Source organism: Pimephales promelas, chromosome 14, assembly GCF_988280905.1.
Source record: "Pimephales promelas chromosome 14, fPimPro1.hap1.1, whole genome shotgun sequence".
In the NCBI taxonomy this organism is placed as follows: Eukaryota; Metazoa; Chordata; class Actinopteri; order Cypriniformes; family Leuciscidae; genus Pimephales; species Pimephales promelas.
The window spans coordinates 18,278,643-18,300,086 of record NC_142782.1 but is presented as its reverse complement, the minus strand read 5'-3'; the positions used below and the strand labels follow the sequence as shown (position 1 = coordinate 18,300,086).

Sequence of the window (21,444 nt, the reverse complement as noted above, 5' to 3'; positions counted from 1 at the left end):
GCAGACCCCACAGCTCTTTGCAAGGTTGCATAACATTTTTTGCAACTCCGAACGTTTCTAGGTTACACTTTATTTGTGTCCTTGTTACAGTGTAATAATATTTGTTATTAAGTACAAAGACAACATAGGTACATGACATTATACATATGATTTTATAGAAAATTGTTCTATAGTCTATATAGTAGCCTATTAAATGCAATTACATCAGAAAACTGTAATTAAATTACAGTAAAAGATAGATACAGATATTCCTTACTTTACTTTTCATAGCCTACATTATATTACACAGGAAGGTCTGTGCTTTACTTATTATTTAGGTATCAAGACACATTCCTCCACATTCCTACATTATTGTAACAATCGTATATATTCATCAGCATGAATATAGTGTGAATATATGCAACTGACAATTCGTTTTTAATTGGGCATATAAATACAAATACATGTGTAGGCCTACAATAACCCACAAGTTTAGAAAACAAAAATGATATTCTGATTTATCTATGCATGAACACCTTTGATGGAGCCAATACAAAGTTTCAAGTCTGGAATATACATACATTCCTGCTCTCTTTCTTCCAGGCACCACACAAACGCATTCATACAAATACCCCTTGCAGAGAAAGCACGTGCCTGAAAAACTAGAGTTGAGCTGTGATAGGTTGAGTTACATAACTGGCAGACCTGGTGAAAGGAAAACAGAGCATCCATTCATTATACTAACTGTATAACAGATGTGGAAATCATACAGATTTCATTTTATATAATGTGTTGTGGATACTCAACTGTAAAGCGATAAACATTTTATGCCAACTGTAACCTAATTTTTCTGATCCATCCTCTCAGTCATTTAAAGGGATAGTTCACCCAAAAATGAAAATTACCCCATGATTTACTCATCCTCAAGTCATCATAGGTGTATATGGCATTCTTCTTTCAGACAAATACATTCAGAGTTAAATGAAAAAAAAAATGTCCTGGCTCTTCCAAGCTTTATAATGGCAGTGAATGGCCATTTCTGTTTTGTCCATCAAAGTGCATCTATCCATCATAGAAGTGCTCCACACAGCTCAAGGGGGTTAATAAAGGCCTTCTGAAGTGAAGCGATGCATTTGTGTATGAAAAATATCCATATTTAAAACTTTATCGACTAAACGACCTGTCACGAATTAGAAGTCTACAATGACAATTTTTAAAGGGAAATGTCGGACGAGATTGAGTTTGTTGCCCAGCCCTGTTTGTTTGAACCGCCAGAGGAGTCAAAGCTTACGATACTCCTACATCCAACGTCATATATCTTCACTTCAGATGGCTTTTTTTAACCCTCCAAAGCCATATGGAGCACTTTTAACATGGATGGATGCACTTTTATGGACTTGTAAAGCTTGGAAGAGGCAGGACATTTTTTAATATAACTATAACTATTATATAACTATAACAATAAAGAAGAATGTCATATTCACCTAGGATGACTTAAGGGTGAGTAAATCATGGGATAATTTTCATTTTTGGGTGAACTATAACTTTAAAGTGTGTAGATGACCAACGTGTTCATTTGAAAATTAAGACAGCATGGTTTGGTGAATGAAAATGGAAATTTTGGCTTGAACCTTTGTTGGAATCAGCAGATTGTTTTCTTAAGTACAGCTGGGAACTGATTGCCATTACTTGGGGCTTATAGATCAAGACAGATATGGATTCAGCCAAAGGTTAAAGACTATATTTATTCATTTGAACCATGACAAAGAATTGTTTGTTATATCGGTTTCATTTAAACCTTGAAACAAGATTTTAAAGCAAGATGGTTTATTTAAACAAGACTTTTTTCTTCTCTTTTAAACAACAATTTAAAAAAAAATTGCAATATCAAATCTAAAAAAGGAAATAGCAAAGAATGAAACCTACTGGGGTGGGGTTTAATAAGTTTTACTTCTTCCCACTCCATTTCAAGCATAAGTGTTAAAAGTTATTATTATTGTCTTTATCTTTTTTTGTTGTCACACTATCTTGCTTGGAAAAAAAAAATGTAAACAAAATCACTTCACAAATACTAGAATTTTGCTTTCAAAATCATCACTTCTCAGATTAATGAAAGAACACAATTTTATTTTTCAACAATGAATTCAAAGACTCATGAAAATATTTAGAGCAGTGTATTTAGGGCATATGTACTCATTTTAAGGAATGAAGTATCACATTTAATATCAGAACTGATGATCTGTCTTTTAAAAAAATACATAAAAAAATAAACCTTTTATGTCCATCTGTACACACACTTATAGTATTGCCTTGGTCATTCACATATTTAAACAGGTCACTTGTTGTGGAAACCTGGTCTTCACAGCAAGCTTCTGTATGAGTGGCAGGAGTATATGAAAAGGTTCCAGTCATCCTTGAAGCCTTCGACCCCTGAAGAGTGAAGCCTAAATTGCAGTGGTGTCGTTTTACATGCGTTACCCCCTGAGGATTGAAGAAAAGTTTGTTTAAACTTGCAGTCTTTGGGTTAAACAAAAAAAGTATGCATTTATTTTAAGGTGTGTTCTTGTTAGCATTAGCTACTGAGTATTACTGAGTATAATGTGCATCTATTCACTGGGATTTCCTTTCATCAAACCTGCTTAATAGAAAAGAAATTAATTTCTGCTTTTTATCCTATTTTGTAATTTAACTACAGATCTTTTTTTGGTAAATGGTGTTGCTGTGGAATGTTATCTACGCGAAAGCACTCTGCCACCCCCAAGGCTAACTTAACCACTCCTATTTACACAATTACGAACCCCTTTCTCTCATTCAAACACCCACGGTCACCTCCATCATTGGTACCTCATTTTTCCATGTCACCTTTGACCCCCTGACTCCCCCCACCTTTAGTTCACTAACTGTCATCACAAACTTTACATTGAACCCCCACTAGCTCATAGGACTGCCCTCCAGTTCACAAATCTATAAATATTAGAAACAGAGGCGGACAGAGTACACGGCTTTATTACTTGAGTAAAAGTATAGGTACCCCTTGCTAAATTTTACTCAAGTAAAATTAAAAGTACTACAGTCAGATGTCTACTTAAGTAAAAGTACTGAAGTACTTGTTTTTAAAAGTATTTGAGTATCAAGAGTAAGAGTACATTTTCTAAATATTGCATTACTACTGCCACACTGCTTACATTTATGTACAGAAACATCCTACATGAAACATGAAAAACGTTAAAGGAGCTGTATGCAAGAAATGTATTTCAATTAATCAGAAATTTTCCCTGATATGTCACTAGCCATTAAGAAATCATGTTCATTTCTAATATTTACATCACTGACAACAGTAGTCTGGATATTGTCATTTAAAAAGTGAAGTCGCAGATTTAGTCTCTTATCTAAATCTGACCATGGAGTTGACTTTGGCGGAAAGCTGAATGTTATTGCTGATAGGCTGTCCCAATCAGTGATGCCTGCACTATCCAATCACGTTTGAGAGGGAAACAACAAATTGAGGGTTTCCGAGATTTTTCTTTTTTCCATTTATTTTTTTTAGAATTAGAACTCTTAGCTGTGTTCTGGGACACGGTAACTAGTTCGTAGACTACCAAGGTGGTTAAGCTGGTTTTTGAAATATGCTGACCACAGTTGAGCTAATGGACAGCATAGACCAGCTTAAAACAACTTAACTGATTTTCCAGCAGTGATAGATGGAAACAGTCTCAGCAGAGCACATTCAAAGCCTTCTGCTGATCAGAGCATTAGCAGACACTCACCCAGATGTCTCGTCCTGTGAGGTCAATTTGTTTTCTTCAGCCCTTCTTTCAAGATAGTGTCTCTATATTTCTCAGTTTGATAGTAATCAGAGTCAATGGCCCCTGGTGAGTCGTTTAAGGTGAGGAACATGTCTCCGCTAGACTCTGTCACTGTGTGGATTCTTTGTTTAATGCCTTTAGAGCGCCAAGTTGGTTTCAGAGGCTTCACATAAGGGTCCACTGCCTGATAAAGACCCTCACCCTCATCTAATGTAATTTTATACTTATGCCATGGGCACACTATGCATGGCCGTCCATCAAAGTCCTTTAGTGGAAAAAGGGAACATTTAAAGTTGAAGCAGATTTCTGGCATACAGACATAAATTAGAAGAGAATTTGCCTGATGAAAGACTTCACAACCCACCTCTATATCTCCTTTATGAAGTGGACCTCCAGAGTCTGCAACAAAATAAAAGCATAATGCAAAGCATAAAAGCAGTGTAATGTAAACATATGTTTGATAATGTTGAATATTAATAAGGGCAGAAGGATGCACATGGCCTCCAATCTGTATAAATTAGGGGCAAATACAATAATTAAACACTATTTGAGTATGGTGAGGTTATTAAGAAAAAGGAAATTAAATGGGATTAGAATAACATAGGGTGGGGCTTGATTTTATCCATCCTGAACTGATTGGATTTAAAGTTTACAAGGGCAATTTAAAGATTTAAAGTTTATAAGAAACATAATCCCTAACAATAATTGTCAAATTTGATGGTAGCATGAAGAATCTTACGGTAACAACGAGCATCAATAGCATAGAAGCCCCCCTGGTGGTGCATCACTAGAACATCTCTTCCACCAACTGACAGCAGCACTCGTCTGGTTTGAATGATGTTTTCTTTCTTCCCTATAAAATAATGTTTGGATGCAGCCGCCACCTCTTCACCGGGGCTCATGTTTTCCCCCCACGCTTTTTCTGCACTCTTCGACACATCGTCAGAACTGTACAATAATAATACAATAAGAGAAATGAAACAAAGACACGATAGAGTAATGTGATGAACAATCTTAAATTACAATCTCCATTCAAGTGAAATAAATGAGTAAATAATGGCAGAACTCTCATTTTGGGGGTGAACTAGTACTATATATATACATAGTACCATATATTATATATATAATATATGTATTCTTTATTCATTGGTTCGTGCTTTGCGCTCGTGCGTTCATTGACACGTGACTTTGGAGATGGCCAGCTGCAGAGCCGTATATGTTTTTAAACGGCTCTGGCCAGCTGGTTAAGATTTCTACGAGGACGTACCATATATGATGTCTATGCCATAGACTGCAAAAACGTATAAATTAAAAATACGGTACTTACGACATGACGCGAATAACGTTTAACGTTTCTATCTCCAGCGGCCCGATTATTTACATTTTATGAGATGCTGTGGTAGTTTTACCATCTGTAAACTCTCCTTAACTTTGTCAAATGTGAAAAATCCGTCATATGCAGGTAACGTTAACCAGATCACACTTGTGCGTAACTTTTAATACAGAGATTCCAAACTTGTATTTAAAATTCAATTTCAACATGTGATTTGAGATATGTCTCTTTTTGTTGCTTGTATAATTTTCAAAATAAGCGATTTAGTAACAAAAGAGGAATCCACGAAACGAAACCACCTGGATCATTTCCGGTAATATCCAGCTTTTGCGTTTCAAAATAAGAGTTTAGACCGCATATGATTTTTTCGTATTTTTATTTTTTTTACTGAAACGAAGAAGTTTATATAGTTTATTTAAATTATTTATGTAGAAATTATGATCGACATTATAGATGGTGCTGTAATTTTAAAACGTTTATAAATAGCCTATTCATATATTTATAAGCGTTTTAAAATTACAGCAGCATCCATTATTGATTGATTAGAATTGGGCGATTCTAAGTCTATGATTGTAAGTTATATATAATTACATTTTGCCTTCGTCGGTCATTTACAAACTGGCTGTAAACTATAGGCTAGTATCAATTAATATGAGGTTATAAATGCAGCATATAAAGATAGGCATACAATTTTAAACTGATTAGCCTATAGTAGGCTATGTCACACCACAGGATATGTACCACAGGACATGTCATCTAACCCTGGTATTTCATGTCAACTTCCCATAGCCTATGTATTAATAAAGAAGTATGATCTATATTAAAAAAAAAAAAATGTAACGTGAGACCTTTAGGTGGTGCTGTTGATACACATTAAAATGCAACCTAGTTGGAGAAGTGACCATATGTTATGTCCTGTGAAGTTCAACGATTTCCATTAATATTGAAGTTTACAAAGCTTCTTTCTGTCCAATTATAATGTTTTATGTTTTCTGAGAAATCCATTTTGTATTTATTTTAACAGGCCGACTGTAAGAATACAATTCAAATTCAAAGGCAACTGGCTTTAGATAAAGCACATAAAATAAACAATAAATACAAACAGTAATAAATGAACATGCAGGCTCAAAATACCATATAATGGATATGCAAAGGCAGGGAGGGAATGTACGGAATAGATAGTTTGGGTAAAATTTAAACTTGGAAACCTATTTAAGTCAGAAGTAGCTAGACTAATGTCACAAAAAATAAAGCTCAGTAACTCACAGTGCCTTTTTCTAGTAAGACTCTCCAATACAGGCCAAACAGATGTTTAGTAACTGGTAAGTAATGAACAGTTGTAGCCAGCACTCAAGCTTTCGGAAATTATAAATGTAAAAGGGTTTAATAAAATGGTATTTTATTGTAAGTAAGTTAAGGTGGCAATATCCTCTGCCGTGCCTGTTTTCCCAGTAATCATGGGATACATCTGCTCTAATCATTCTAAAACAACAAAACAAAAAACAGTCTTTTTCAAATAGCAGATAGCATAATTTTAAAATGCATTTCATAATTTGACCTGATGCGTTTGGGTATAAACATTTAAAATTGCTTTTGATGTCCCTCCTTCACCACTCCATTTTTCTTCCATTGCCTGACTGAGAATGCATTAACCCAGATTCTTCCAAAGCTCAAATATTGCTTTTAACAGCTACTTAGCATCATGGGAATTAAGAGCAGGATGTTTTTATTTCTATCAGAGTACAACAAAAGTGCTAAATATGTTTGCACCCATTCCCTGAAACTGATTATTTATAAAAATAGATAAATAAAGTACAGGTAATGACAATATTCCATTGTGGATTATTTTCCATTGAACTGTATTGCTCCACACAACCATTATAGAGTATACAGTAATCTAGAATCTGTGTAAAATTAGAATCTGTGGAATACTTAATGGCACAGGGAAACTTGAATGGCAATTAAAAGCAAAAATGAGGGTGCATTTGTAAATATAACTGAGCAGCTAATTAATGCTTTTGGTTCATGTGAAACTGTGAGCTTGATAGCCAATAGCAAATGGCAAAGGAGCCGGAATCAACACACATATAGGCCTAGTACACTGCTTGGCAGATGTAACTTTACTGCTGTACAGCCCCTCAGTGTTACAAGGGCTTTCCTAACAGGGAGCCAAAACGTACGTTCATTCTCAAGATGCTACAGTATTCGTGATATATAGCTTTAGCTCATACATGTTTGGGCATCGGCTGCTATACTTTAAAATCATGTAATTAGTATGTTGCTTTGAATTTAAGCCATATTAAATAACATTTTTCACTAATCTGGACAAGTTTGCATTTATATTTCTGGCTCATGTAGTCCTAGAGTGGGTTGAGTGGGTATGGGACACACACACACACACACACACACACTGCTTTCCCCCCAAAATAACCAATTAGATAAAGTCAATTATGTGTTTGTTTTTGCTATGGACTAAGTTGACAAGAGTGATGTAGAACTATTCACTGTGAATCTTGCACTGGCGAGTCATATCTGAGAGAAATCTTAATACAATATAATAATAATAATAACAATATATCTGAATAAATCTTTACACAATATAACACAGAATAGTGATATAATTTATGCTTATTTTGACAAGAATTCACAACACTTGCTTATGCAATAATATATGATATAAGCACATGGTACATTGGTGACCGTCCGCTCTCATTATCTGAATATTTTGTAGCCTATTAAGTGAGGCACAGGATGAGACATTTTTGTTCTGTAGCTTAACCTGATTTCCTTGTGTGGCTATGTTTAGGTCTCTCTCTCTCTTTTCTTCTTTTTTATCCAGGTAAGGTTACAGACAGACAGATGGTTCTCAGCAAGAGGTGAGCAGCTATTGCTGGGCCACAGGGCTAAAAAATTAAACAATTATGTGTGTGTGTGTCTAGTGTGTGTGTATACACGAACACACACTGTAAATTATTATGTTATTATGGCATTTAAAAGTTCCTAATGAATTGAAGGTTCTCCACACCAACAGAAGCACAGGTGGAGAGCGGTGAGTTTAGTTTGTCCAGCCTCTGGAGAAAAGTCCCGTCTGACTAAAGGTTACAAATTCTCAGGGAGAGAGAGAGCGAGAGAGCAGGAGGAGAGCCAAACACACCCTTGACGAAGAAGAAACGACTCGGTAAGTGTCATGACGTTGACTTTCATTCAAAAAACATTGCGTTTCAACAGATGGAGAAGGACGACACGTAGCTTGGATAGCAAGATGCCCTTATTCACCGTGCTAGTGGAGTTCGTAAGTCATCTATCAAGTTTCACAGCTAAAGTTTAAGCTTTTAGTGAAAGAAAATAAGAGGTAAGTTAGCGGTGTATTCAGTCCAGTTAGCCTAAAGATAACGTTTGCTCAGTGTAGCTTGCTGGGATAGCGGTCGCTGGAACAGTCCTTAAGGCTATCGTTTTAGTGACTGTAGAAGTTAAACATCGTTTCATCAATAAACCTCAGGCTGTTGTTCAGTCAATTCCCAGACTTCAGCGTGAGAGCACCCCTCCAACGCATTTACTGCCAAAAATAGGCTAACTTACCTTGTTTAGGCTACACATATTATAAAGCCGAATTATCACAATATGCCCTTTACACAGAATAATACGTTTTTGTAGATAACTTTATAACAAACATTGAAGCAAAATTGTAACGTCACAATGTTTTTTAAATGTTAAAAAACTGGTGTGTCATATTCAGGAGACATGTCAGTGAGACATTCGTGCCAAAACGTAATTTGACAAATGGGACAAGTATAAGAGTTTCTTACAGGGGCAGAGAAAAACACCAAATAACCTGTGCAGAGCAGTGCTCTCTTGATTTACTAAACATACAGAAAAGATCCATTACATGATTTTACAATCACTTAATCAGTTAAATCCCAGACATATCATCACACAAAGCCCTAACATACCAGGAGTTGAAACCAGAATAGAGTCCACTCAGACAGCTGATCCCGAGGCTCTCTGCAGTAACAAGTCCCCAACAGCCTCAGGACAGCAACGCCAACTCAAGCAGACCAAACCAAATTATCAACAAGCAGAAAGAAAAATATATTGAATACTGGAAAGAAACAACCAAAACACAAAGTAAATTACAATGTTATCTTACCCTAAAAAGAAAATTCACACTGGCAAATTACCCGAGTACAATACAATGTCCTAAACTAAGAAAAATGTTGGCACAGACAGAGCTGGCTACCACAACAGGAGAGACTCTGCTGCTCCTAGTGTGACAGGGGACAGGTAGAGACAGACCTGCACTTGCAAGCATTTCCCAAATACACCCTGAATTTGAATCCATATCAGACTCAGAGAAACTCTCATATATACTGAGAAAAAAATGCCCAAATGTGAAAAAAAAAAAAAATTGCTCAAGCCATGAAATGAGGACAACCAGTGGAACCTCAGATGGATAAAAAATAATTATATTTTTTATTATTATTATTCACTTTTATTTCTCTACATATATGTCAATGTCTATTGCTTTGGCAATATTGTGCTATTTTACACATTCATGCCAATAAAGCTCATTTGAATTGAATTGAATTGAGACACACACCTCTCACCTTGCACGTTTCTCGAGCGTGTCACACACATTCACAGCGGTCATACAAAGAGGCATTCCTCAGTGCAGCACTTTTGAAAGGGAATGACTAAGTTATAGACTTGCTAAACATTTTGCAATGTTATTTCCATTTTTTGTATTGCATGCATATTTGTGTAAACCCCATTAAATCTCATAACATTTTATTGTGTGCTAAATCGTCGTAAGCCATTACGTTTACGTCTAGATAGGCCTATGGTATCACTAAGGCCATTGAAAACCCATACTGCTTGACCTACAAACAAATAAAACTAAAAAAAGACAGCAAGTCATTTCAACTATGTTATTTCTTAAATTTTATTATTTCCCCATATGTCACAGAAATTAAAGATGCACAATATTTACATGCTTTCATAAAGAAATATAGCTATTTATTATGTCTCTTTCTCGGTTAATAAGGTGAAGATAAATCTCTTCGCCTGGGTACAAGATTGTTCCAGCATTTTATGGATTGTGCTGAGGGTTCAAAAGTGATTGTAGCAGATGTAAGGAGGTTATTAGCTTTGGTGCAGTTGTATTCAAAATATACATCTAATATTTGGACTTAACACTTGTTTTGGTTGGCATGTGTGAAATGATTTTATGTGAACTATTTTTGTGTTCTGCGTCTTGATTCAAAACATTTCAAAGTATGTAACCACACCACCCCCAGTTACTGATAACAAGATCAGAGAAAGATTTCTCTCTTTCGTTTAGCCTAGAGTTATTCATACCAATGTTTTTTTTTTGCATTAATATCTGATTCATGATTCTTTATTTATCACCTCTTAGCTCCCAGAAAAAGCAACATTTTAAACACACTGTAGCTAAATAAGTAACTGAACAACTCTTAATCAAATATATAATCCTTTAGACTGCTCCTAACATAATTTGATTAATTCAGTTTGACCCTGGTTTAGGATATTGATGCATTTGCAGAGCTGGCAGAGGAACAGTGCATTGTGCCATCCTTACACAGCCTGAGGGAAAATCATTCATGAAAGTCAAGTGTGAGAGTTATTTGCATGTAGAGTGTGTGGTCAGCGATTTCCCCCTCATCTTTCAGTGGGTCTATCAAGATTGCTAGTCTCATGACACTGTTGTTGTCCTCCAATGCAGTCTGACCTTGTTGCTGTTTGTTCCTGCAGTGTTTGGAGGTTTCTCTGGACAACCAGACCTTGGCGAACAAAAGTTGCTGCTTTGATTGAACTACAGAAGGTGTGAGGAAGAACAGGCCTGGAGATAAGCAAACAGCGGTTACTAGGAGAAGGTGAATGTCTTTTGTCAGATAGAGTGCCATCATCTGACTGAGACACTGAAAAATTGGTTATCTCTGGCTTCCACGTATTGTCTGATGCGGTCATTGACGGAGGATTTGAGCAGCCCTGTTCACCATTTGATTTCGATCTAGCCTTTTTGCCATCTTTACAATATTTGCACTCAATAATCACAGCCAGGGTTTAGCATTATTGTACTACTTATTGCCTGTCGGTTTCTACCAGAGCGACATCAAAGCGTGAAGTGCTAGAATAAGTTTGTGCTTCTCTTTTAATTTGACTAAACCCTTCATCTCAGCTGCCAAGACAACTAGAGCAAGGGATCTCCTTTAAGAGTCTCTCGGAGCTAACAAGACAGGCGTGGGGAGGGAGTAAAAAGAAAAAGAGGATAGGGAGGGTGAGTGGAGAGCCAGAGAGAACTGCGCTCAAGTGTGAGCGAGAGAGCAGGCAGAACACATCGAGCCAGGGTCTCTTGTAACCATTGGCACTTTGATACATTTCAAAGCCTTGCTTTCTCCACTGAAGAATCAGACCGAACACGGTTAGCATCTGAGACTCATACTCATGACGGCAGCCAAATGAATGGGCTTTTCTTTCTTTAATTGATGATTGATACTTGTCAGAGGCAGCTGTAATTGAGGATGGCTTTTTGAGAGACCTGCTGGGTAAGAGGGATCCTAACAGTGACTTAAGATCTACAACAGCCCACAAAGTCAAAAAAAGGAGAGGGAAATTCACAATAGATGGATTTACTTGGATTTGTTGGCAGTGCTGATCTGTTTTTCACTTTGTTGATGTATTTGGGTCTCTAAGATTCTGCCTTAAGTGGTAAGGAGTTCAGGTATACCTCAGCTCCATCCTGGACCACACAAACTATCTGGAGGAGGTCTGGAGAGCATGGGGAAATCAAACAGCAAGCTCAAACCAGAGGTGGTGGAGGACCTGACCAGGAAGACATACTGTAAGTACTTTCTGATTACGCTCTTAAAAATAAAGGCTCCAAAAGTTGTTGTTTTTCATTTTTTCCTCCCTATAGTGATGCCTTTAAAGAACCAATTTGGGTTCCACAAATAACCTTTCTTGGAACATAATTTTTTTTTTATTTAGTGTGAAAAACTTTTTAATAGGGCTGGTCAATGATTAATCGCGATTAATCGCATCCAAAATAAAAGTTTGTGTTTACATATTATTACATGCAAATATTTGATAAATATATACATGCATGTGTGTGTATTTATATATACACCAAATAATTATACACACTACACACACATATATTACCTAAACACAAAGTTTTATTTTGGATGCGATTAATCATTACCCAGTCCTACTTTTTAATAATCTGAATAACCTTGTTCTACTATGAAGAACCTTTTGTGGAATGGGAAGGTTCCGTGGATGTTTAAATGTGATTCTCTACAGAAACATTTTTTGTTAAGCTGATTGAAAGTCTCCTCATATCCTGATAGCAATCACTCTGTTTAGTGTTCTAAATGTATTTTTATAAATATATAGAATGTTCGTTCAATCGGATCGTTCGGTCCGAACGGTCCTATAGCATGTGTTTCCTGTCGGTCAATGTGTGTTTGCATACCGTTGCGCAGGCTGTTCACGCAGACACAATAAGTCAACAATGGGTTCACGTACGGGTGGGACGTACGCTTCTACTGCTATAAGTCTAAAGTTAGCATTTTCCCAGATGTCCTACTGCACCTTTAAGGTTATTCATGGAACCATAGATGCAAAAAAATAAAATAAAATAAATGCTGTATGAAAAAAAAAAGAAAAAAAAAAGTTTTTTTTTTGCATTTATGGTTCCATGAATAACGTTAAAGCAGTAAAAACGCAAAAAATTGTGCAAGTAAAAGCGTTAAAAAAAGCTATTTGCATGTTTATTAATATTTATTTTTTTCGTCATTGTTACTGTGATTTTTAGTTTTTCAGCTTTTGAGTGAAAAGGCCATTTTGGCTATATTAAAAGTGATTTGTATTTATCTGTAATCCACTTGTCCAGCACATGCACTAATTAAACAACATTGAAAACAACATTGTGAAACTGCAATCAAGATCCTGCGGCTGATACCACATACGTTTTGTCACAAGAAATCACAATTCTCGTGGCATTGCAAATTGTGATTAGCGGATGCCTGTAAGTGGGCTAAATCAGCATGTTTTAAAAGCCCCCCAATTGGGACTCGAGCTTTATGAATATGCAAATTGGTCGGTCTTGAGATATGCAATCAGGCTGGTGGTTGCCCAGAGAGATATCTGAAAGCTTGCTCTCTGCCAGTGAAGCAAATTGTGTTTCCATGGATGCATAGGCTATATATGTAAACACATTGAGCTTAGTCTTGATTCTAAAACTAGCGCAGTGAAATGACAACATTATGGACTAATACTAAGGACACTCTACTCAATTCAGGCCTTGCATGTTTTTGTTTAACTGAGATTCTTCATTAGTTTGCTGTCTTTTGTGGAAATCAATAGTTATTGTCACATTTCTAAAGTGGCTTTGAGAGCTCAACACTGCAACTTAAGAAAACGCATGCAAAAAATTAAGACATCTTCATCAATTTCAAATAATGAAGATTATTTTACACTTTATTTATTATTTACAAACTGATGAAGATGTTTTATGAATGTGCTGGTGTTTTTTTGTTTTTTTTAAATGTGCATACGTTTTCTTAATTTGCAGTGCGTTGAGGTCTCTCGGTCACAGTACATTTATCTTAATTGCTATGTGCTGGCATAAAAAGCGTATCAACCAAATCATACCTTAGCAACTGTTGCCATGCAGAATATTATGAAACAATTTTTACTATTTGCAAATCTATGGAAGCTCTCTTTTGCTCTTTGCAAATCTATGGAAGTCCTGCGTGTTTAGATTAGTTTTACATGGATTTTTTTTTTTTTATAGCGACTCATTGTTTTCTTCAGTTGATTGTTAGAAGTTTTTGCCTCAGTTTCTTGCAGAGTTTAGCTCTAACCTTAATCAAACACACCTGAACAAGATAATCAAGGTCTGCACGATTACTAGAAAGTTACAGGACAATGATGTAGCTTAAAAACGGAAAAGTTTTTTTTTTTTTTTTAGCTTTTCGCAAACAGGCGACAACGTTGTCAAAACGATCCCTGTTCACACAGATCCGCGAAGTTCACTAAAAATGCTGTATTATGCTCCCAGGCCAGGAGTTGTCACTTTGTAACTGAACATGTAATACGCAACATGTGCATGACATCACCGTATTCACAAGTTTGCATTTTTGTAGTTTACATGTTTTTTTAGATAACTTGCACTTTGTCACGCCCGGCTCAAAGCCGTGACAAATAAGTGGAGGACATAAGGTAGTTGGCTTGGTTTTCAGTGCATTTATTAACATAAATAGAAGAATAAACAGAATAGATAAACAATTTAAACACTAATACCATTTCTGTCTGACAAGCGATGTTGAAAACGTCAGACAGAACTAAGATTAAATCATGAAACCTGTTTTCAGCCACCAAAACGCAGTTTTCATCTAAATAGAACAGTCGAACAGTCAAATAGAACAGTCAAAACGCATAAAATGTTTTCTTTTTTTCAGTTGAAAACGCTGTCGTGTAAACGGACCCTAAATTATAAGGGTTATTTTGTCGTCTGATAGCACCTCTCCCTCCACTATGTAAGGAAAGCTGTGACAGTTGATTGGTTAACATTCCATACTTGGTTATTTTCGATTAATTTCATCCAGTTATTTAAAGTGCACTTTTTCTTTTTGGAATTTTCATCGTGAACACAGTACTCCTTCTATTTTTACTACAAAAAGAGTAGTGCAAAAGTATGCAAATTTGGACATACCAGTGTAACCAGTGCACGCTGGTGTAAGCTTCAATAGAAATTTAGAATGTTACTCCGTATTTACATAGATTTACAGCAATATGAATCTGCATATGGAACATTCTAAAACTCTAAAATGTATCTGTACTTACTCTATAAACTACAGTTGGGTTTGTCCCTATTTGACCCAAACATGGGTTGAAACAACCAATATTTTTTTTTGCATGTAGAACAAATAGCAAATACCTCCCCTACCATTCATTTATTAAAGCTGATTTAAGAAGCCTGGTATAAAACAGATCTATTTTTATCAAACTTATAAAAAGAAGCCAAGACACTGCTAGTAAATACTAAGTCTAAATGCGGTAAAGTAGGCAGTGCAGGTTTGAAGTCATGCAGATAAAGAATGGGAAGTGACAGCCAATGGTTTCATAATGATGGTGTGTGTGCTGTGCATTGGGCTCAGTGGTGGGCGCTACATGGAAAGACACTGGGCAGGAAATTGCATGCAAGGAAATGTGCCTCGGTGCTGGGATGAACTTCATACCTCTTTCTTTCTTTCTTTCTTTCTTTCTTTCTTTCTTTCTTTCTTTCTTTCTTTCTTTCTTTCTTTCTTTCTTTCTTTCTTTCTTTCTTTCTTTCTTTCTTTCTTTCTTTCTTTCTTGTCATGCTCTGTCCCATTTAATTGCCTCTCTGTGAGCATGGAATGGAATACTGTAATTAAGGCCTTATCAGCTCTGCATTGCAATGAAGGACATTGCATTTCTCCTTCTATCCATGTTACCTACCCCCCTCTCTCTCGCCTTAGCAGTCCCTTATCTTTTGCCTCTTTTTTTTCTTCTTCCCATCCCCATTTGTAACCTTTATCATTTTTTTCTCCCTTTGTTCCTCCACGTCTTTCAAGTTTGCTCAGCTTGAAATTATGTTTTAATCAGAAAGAGGATTGCCTTAGCTCTATTGTCTGTGACTACTGTAAGAAAGTGAAGTAAAGCTTAAGAATGGAACATTCAGGCTTTAAATAGACTTGTTTTGGATGACCAGGAAAGAATGATGTTGATTAAAATGTATCTAAAAATATGTATCAAAAAGTACAGTAATATTGCAAAATATAATTACAATTCAAAATAACTGTTTTTATTTAAAAATACTGTAAGCAGGGCTGCTGGACGGTGCTTGTTAATGGACGGGGACGCTCGGGTGTCATTCACTACAATGTCCACACACAAGTAGATTTATTTTACCTTGCCTGGTCTTCATTTCTGGTAAGCAAGAGTCCAACAAACAGTCAATAAATCCACTGTTCCAAATCCTTCACAGGTACAGATTTCCTCTTGCACAGCGTGGCATAGCATAACTTAGCATAGCATAGCGGTCAAAAAACTGTGTGCACCTTCCCTCCGGCAACACCTGTCACCTGTTCTTCTTATTCTTCTTCTTTGGGGTTTTACAGCAGCCGGCATCCAATAAGTTTAAAGTTGCATTGCTATCTATGGAACTAGCACCTCAGTGCACTATATCCTGCTATACTGTACAGTCTAGTGTCTTTTAAAATGTAGAAAAAAAAAATTGCTTTTAATAATTTTTAGAGAGATATTTCATCCAGGCCAATTTCTTGCAATTCTCTGAGTAGATCTTGTATTTGGCATCATAATTTCTACACAAAATCAAAACATGTTGCACCGTCTCAGGTTCCAAACATGAACATGAGCCACTTATCCACAAGCTGAAATCATCAGTTTCATACACTGTCTTTTTTTTTCCTTTTTTAACACAAATTTAACAGCTTGCCTCAGTCTCTCTCTCTCTTCATTGCCATCCCAGATGTAACCGACTGATTAAATCTACAGATTCAGCCGTTTCACGTCTGTATTTTGCATGTTTATAGCAATTAAAGGACAGCTTAACTTGTTTTACAGCTGTAGAGGCTTGCTGCTGCAAGTGTTTATTTCTCATGAGTGGGCTACATGATTGAGTTTTTTTTTTCTTTTTTTTGCGTGGCGAAGAGCAAAGGGAAGCGTGCATGAATACAGACAGATTTTAATGTAGGCAGAAGAATTATCGTTCTGCCAGGAAGAACTTGATCAATCAGCTCACTGGCTCGCAAATTAAGTGTTGTAAAACAGATTTTCCATGGAAGTGAACTACATATATGAGGCATATCTCTTCTGTCGGGTTATGTAACATTGGTTGATGGCATTTTCATAGCAATCATTAGATTATTTCATGGAAGACATATCTCTTGGTATAGATCGAATGTAAGCTATTGGAGCAGCTCTATGGAGAATTGTAGCTTCAAAGAACTTGGGCATTAGAGACCTGAATGGTTTAATGAAGCAAATTTAAACTAAGGCCTATGTCACAGCCAGTTCATTGCCAGCTCACATCTGAAGTATTAGCGCTTTCTTTGGAGAGATCCTTAAGCACTTCGAGCTGTAGCGCAATATCCCCTATAAAGTTTTGCCCTTTCAGTTAGGAGATTTGCACAATTGACATTTTAGGTTCCCTTCAGAGTTTTAGTGCTATAGTTCAAATTTAAAATTAGTGTGTGAACTCTTTTAAAGAACTAATTTACCAGAATGACCAAATGTTCATTCTATCATCATTTACTCACGATCATGACCTCAAATCCCTTCTTCTGTTGAACTCAATATAATTTAATTTGAATCATACACGGGTCACTCTTTTCTGTGCAGTAACCACGAAAAAAAAGGACTGGAGTTCTCAGGCTTAAAAAACAAAACGAAACATAAAGTGACCATAAATCTATCCTAAAAGTATAGTGTAAATATTTATTTCCTATATTCTATGTGTGTTCATACTTAGCAGGTTTGGTTTGATTAAAAACGAACTCTGGTTCGATTGGTGTGCACCAAACAGGCAGAAAGAGACCCATATTTTCAGGAGTTCTCAGTCCATTTTCAAATGTTCTCTGGTGCAGTTTGACTGAAATATGATGGACCAAAGACATCTAAATGACAAAAACAGGATGTGATGCAGCCTTTAAAAAGACACAATGCTCAAGGATCTTTTCATCAGCAACATTGCCCTTTGCAATTTGGTTCAGGCTCCATGTTTCTTTGCAGTAGATCTTCATTTGTGTGTGTAACAGAGGAATGTGCAGTTTAGAAAAATGTAGACACATGTAACAAGTGTATTTTGCGCACAGCAATGTTTTGGATTTTCAGTAAGTTCAGGCGTAAAACACACATCATAAAAGCTGTCCAATTAGGTTGTGACCTTATCTTTGATCCCCCCCCCTTTTTTTGTGTGTGTGTGTCAAACTTCAAGTGTGAGTGAACATACTGAAGTCACTGAAGTTACTGAAGTCCTCAAGTCACAAGATTTGTGATTGACATTTGTTTAACTACGTTAAACTCTTCTTTTAAATAAACTGTAAAACTGGATTCAAAAGAATACTTTCTTTTTAATTAAAATCGACGAGTTAAAAATTGATTTATAATCATTTTGGAACTGGACAGCCCTCCTTCCTCATTCTGTCCTTCCTCATTCGCTTTTATTATATTGAGTGGTCACCTTTTGTGTTTCACTGAAGTAAATCAGTAAATCACACTAGGTTGCAAAGTTTTCATTGTTTGGGTAAACTGTTCCTTTAATTGCTCACAGTTATTGAGCTGTGTGCCAGTCATTTCCTTCTCCGTCACGCTTTTCTAAATCTTTTTTCAACTTGAAATACAAATCATTTGTTCAATCTGATTCAACAATGATTTCCTGTGATTTTGCAAGGAGGCACATCACAATATCTGAAGAGATCTTGCCACTGTGTGGTTTCCAAGCAATAGTGGTCTTAACACAAAGAGAGTTTGGCTACAGAAACAGAAAAAGTCATTCATAAAATGGAAGGACAGTTTCGGTATAAAACAAGAATCCAACATGTGTTCACAATTTCCTCTCAGCAAACCATTTAAAAATGTGTAACGTTTTTAGACATGCAAATGTTAATGTTTAATAGTGACACAGCAGGGCGGTCTGCACACATTGGCTGTGTCTGAAACCTGAAAAATGTTGACTTCTCAGGCAGAATACTAGTAAGAAGACAGGTTCGAGTCCAATGTTTGCATAGCATCCAACTAAAATGCCTCCATCTGGTCGATTTTTCTAAGGGCAGCATTAGATGCATCATTTGTTGACTATAGCCGTCCCAGCAGGATTTCGCCGAGCTTATTTCTAATCATTGCTGCCCAAAATCACAGTTGGCTGTGGCTTTTCTCAACAACTCCAATTTGCTTATTGTTGTTTTGCAGTGAAAACTCATGATTAATCATTATGTAATTGTGAAAATAGTGTAAGTGACATAACCTTTATAAAAAAAACATGTCTGACTAGTTGGCCAACAAGGCCTGACTATTGACTGACGGCATACGGTATTGGCTCTATAGTTTCTTCAGTTGGTAAAGCATCGCCCACTTAAGTAGGAAGAGGTCTTCTGACTAACATGTAAAGCGACTAACAACAATCTGCATTAAAGGGATACTCCACTTTTTTTGGAAATAGGCTCATTTTACAACTCCCCCAGAGTTAAACAGTTGAGTTTTACCATTTTTCTGAATTTCTGATATTTAGAAGAATATCAGTAACCAAACTGGTCTCATTGACTTTCATAGTATATTTTTTTTTCCTACTATGGAAGTCAGTGAGAAGCGTCAGCTAAATGAATAAATGTAAGTGAATCAGTGATGTGTATTTCTTAGAAATAGGAAAGAGCTGTCAAATTGCGAGTGATATTAACCGAAAGTTGAACACATTAGATTGTGGGAGACAGTATTACATGCAGGAAGCTCGGTTCACGGTATCAGTGTGCTATTTGGATAACCAAGAGAGTTTGAACTTTTTTTTCTAGACAAAAAGTGTCCACGTCTCTTGTACTTTGTCTCTCCTAATCTCTTTATCGCTTTCTCTTCATCTTTTTCTCACAAACATTCAAAAAGGAGGTTTCAGAGAGATAGAATGAAGGAGGACAGACATTGCTTGAATTTTCAAATGCTTTTCCTGCATCTGTGATAGACTTTAGATTAGCCCCTCACTGCATAAACAGACATATTTCGCTGTTAATGAATTATCAATACACAATGAATTCCCTAACCAATTAAATGGCAAGTCAAACATGACAGAATAAGTAAATGTATAATTTTTTGCATGCATTTGGCAGATCTAAACTAACCTATGTGCTGGATTTGCCATCCTGTTTCTGGCTTTGTGTTGTGTCATTGTGTTGGTTACGTTTTTCGGTCATTGTTTTCAAGCTTCTGGGTTACTGCTGTTTCCCAGCAACAACTGTGCTATCCCAGCACTAGGGTTGTGTGGGTACAGTTTCATATAGCCTACTCCTTATAATGCTTTACCCAGAATGACATCTGTTACATGAAGGAACGTGTATTTTTGATAAATCCCTGCTCTGTTTATGAGGTTGCCCACGTCTGTACCCAATCAGTCAAATATATGCCTGTTCTATAGAGGTGGGATGCCCAGGGAGAACAGGAGGATTCAAGTGAAAACAAGAATACTTTTAAATTTGTTTAATTTGTAAGAAACTACAGTATTACGATTGAATCGATAACTAATGTATGGGGCTGTTAATGTAATGTGTTAATTTAGTAGGTTAAATGTTATTAATTTGAATTAATTAAAAATGATGTGCACCCTGACCCATACATAGGGGGCAATGGGGTAATCTATCTATAGTGCATGATTGCAGACAAAATACGTACAGTATGTTTGTTTTGCATGTACATTAATGGAGCAATGGAGGTTATGGGACGACCGTTTGTTTGACGCACTCTCTCTCCAGTGATTCTTGGTGGTCTTGGAAATGATTTGCTGGGGTTTTTCGAGTGCTGCCCATTCCACAGATGATTAAATTGCTTAATTTTCATTTCAGTGATTCTCATTTGCTACTTAAATCTACAACATTTAATGATAAAAAAACATTACATATTAGATCAAACTAGCACAGAAATCAACTTTGCACGCATGTCCCCGATCGCATCAAGGATCAGGCAAAATTCTATTGAATTGATGTGCATCTTGAAAAATTTTATGTTTTGGAAAGTGCTATGTCAAGTTTTTGTGCCATCTAGTGGTTTAGAGGAAAATAAATAACCTATTCTTTAATAGGTTAAATATTAAAGCCCCATTCCAATTAAACTTTAGCGCCCCATTCCAACCCGCCAGTGCGAGTTTCTTCAGCTGCTGACCTGGGTGACCTGAGGATTTCGGTGAGCGCGCTTCCTTTGTGGAACGAATCCCCTAGGAACCCTCACCCCTCTCATGCTCCGCAACCATCTGAGCTGCCAACGGAGCGCGCTGGACCATCCTCGAGGTGTGTACCAGTCGTTTCCTTTGGGGCTCCCCGCGATGATCACATGTCGATCGCAGCATTGGAGGGTGGATCTCTGCGGACGACGTCTCTGAGCCGCTGCCTCCGTCGTGTGTGCCAGCGGTGCCCGATACGGACCCAGAGATGATGTCCATGCTTTCCCGGGTTCGCCAACAGGGTCGGGCTTGTGTGGAACCCTCCACCGTGTCCCGAACCCTCGAGGTTGGATGATTGGTATCTCGGGGTGGCTTGTGCTGGTGCTCAGCAACCAACCCCT

At 36.8% G+C, this 21,444-nt stretch overlaps 2 protein-coding genes across 5 annotated transcripts in view; one reads left to right on the top strand and one right to left on the bottom strand.

Moving 5' to 3' along the window:
- Positions 1 to 2,138: 2,138 nt before the first annotated feature.
- On the bottom strand, positions 2,139 to 5,450 carry LOC120485258 (Rieske domain-containing protein). The gene is made up of 5 exons (XM_039680925.2): positions 5,113 to 5,450; positions 4,525 to 4,733; positions 4,150 to 4,184; positions 3,747 to 4,050; positions 2,139 to 2,460 (listed from the first exon to the last, which is right to left on the bottom strand). Exons 1-4 carry the CDS (start codon positions 5,115 to 5,117, stop codon positions 3,769 to 3,771), a joined length of 531 nt encoding a protein of 176 aa, XP_039536859.2. The 5' UTR covers positions 5,118 to 5,450; the 3' UTR covers positions 2,139 to 2,460; positions 3,747 to 3,768.
- Positions 5,451 to 8,138: 2,688 nt separating this feature from the next.
- The window catches only part of ncs1b (neuronal calcium sensor 1b), a 34,123-nt gene continuing 20,817 nt past the window's right edge, over positions 8,139 to 21,444 (top strand). The window contains exons 1-3 of one of the 4 annotated variants that reach the window (XM_039680938.2): positions 8,139 to 8,296; positions 10,888 to 11,009; positions 11,830 to 11,977. In XM_039680938.2, coding sequence (XP_039536872.1) covers positions 11,914 to 11,977 — 64 coding nt within the window. In that variant the 5' untranslated portion in view covers positions 8,139 to 8,296; positions 10,888 to 11,009; positions 11,830 to 11,913. Of the gene's footprint in view, positions 8,471 to 10,887; positions 11,010 to 11,402; positions 11,978 to 21,444 lie in introns of those variants that run through there. The other 3 variants (XM_039680946.2, XM_089119538.1, XM_039680955.2) reach the window with 3 other exon arrangements.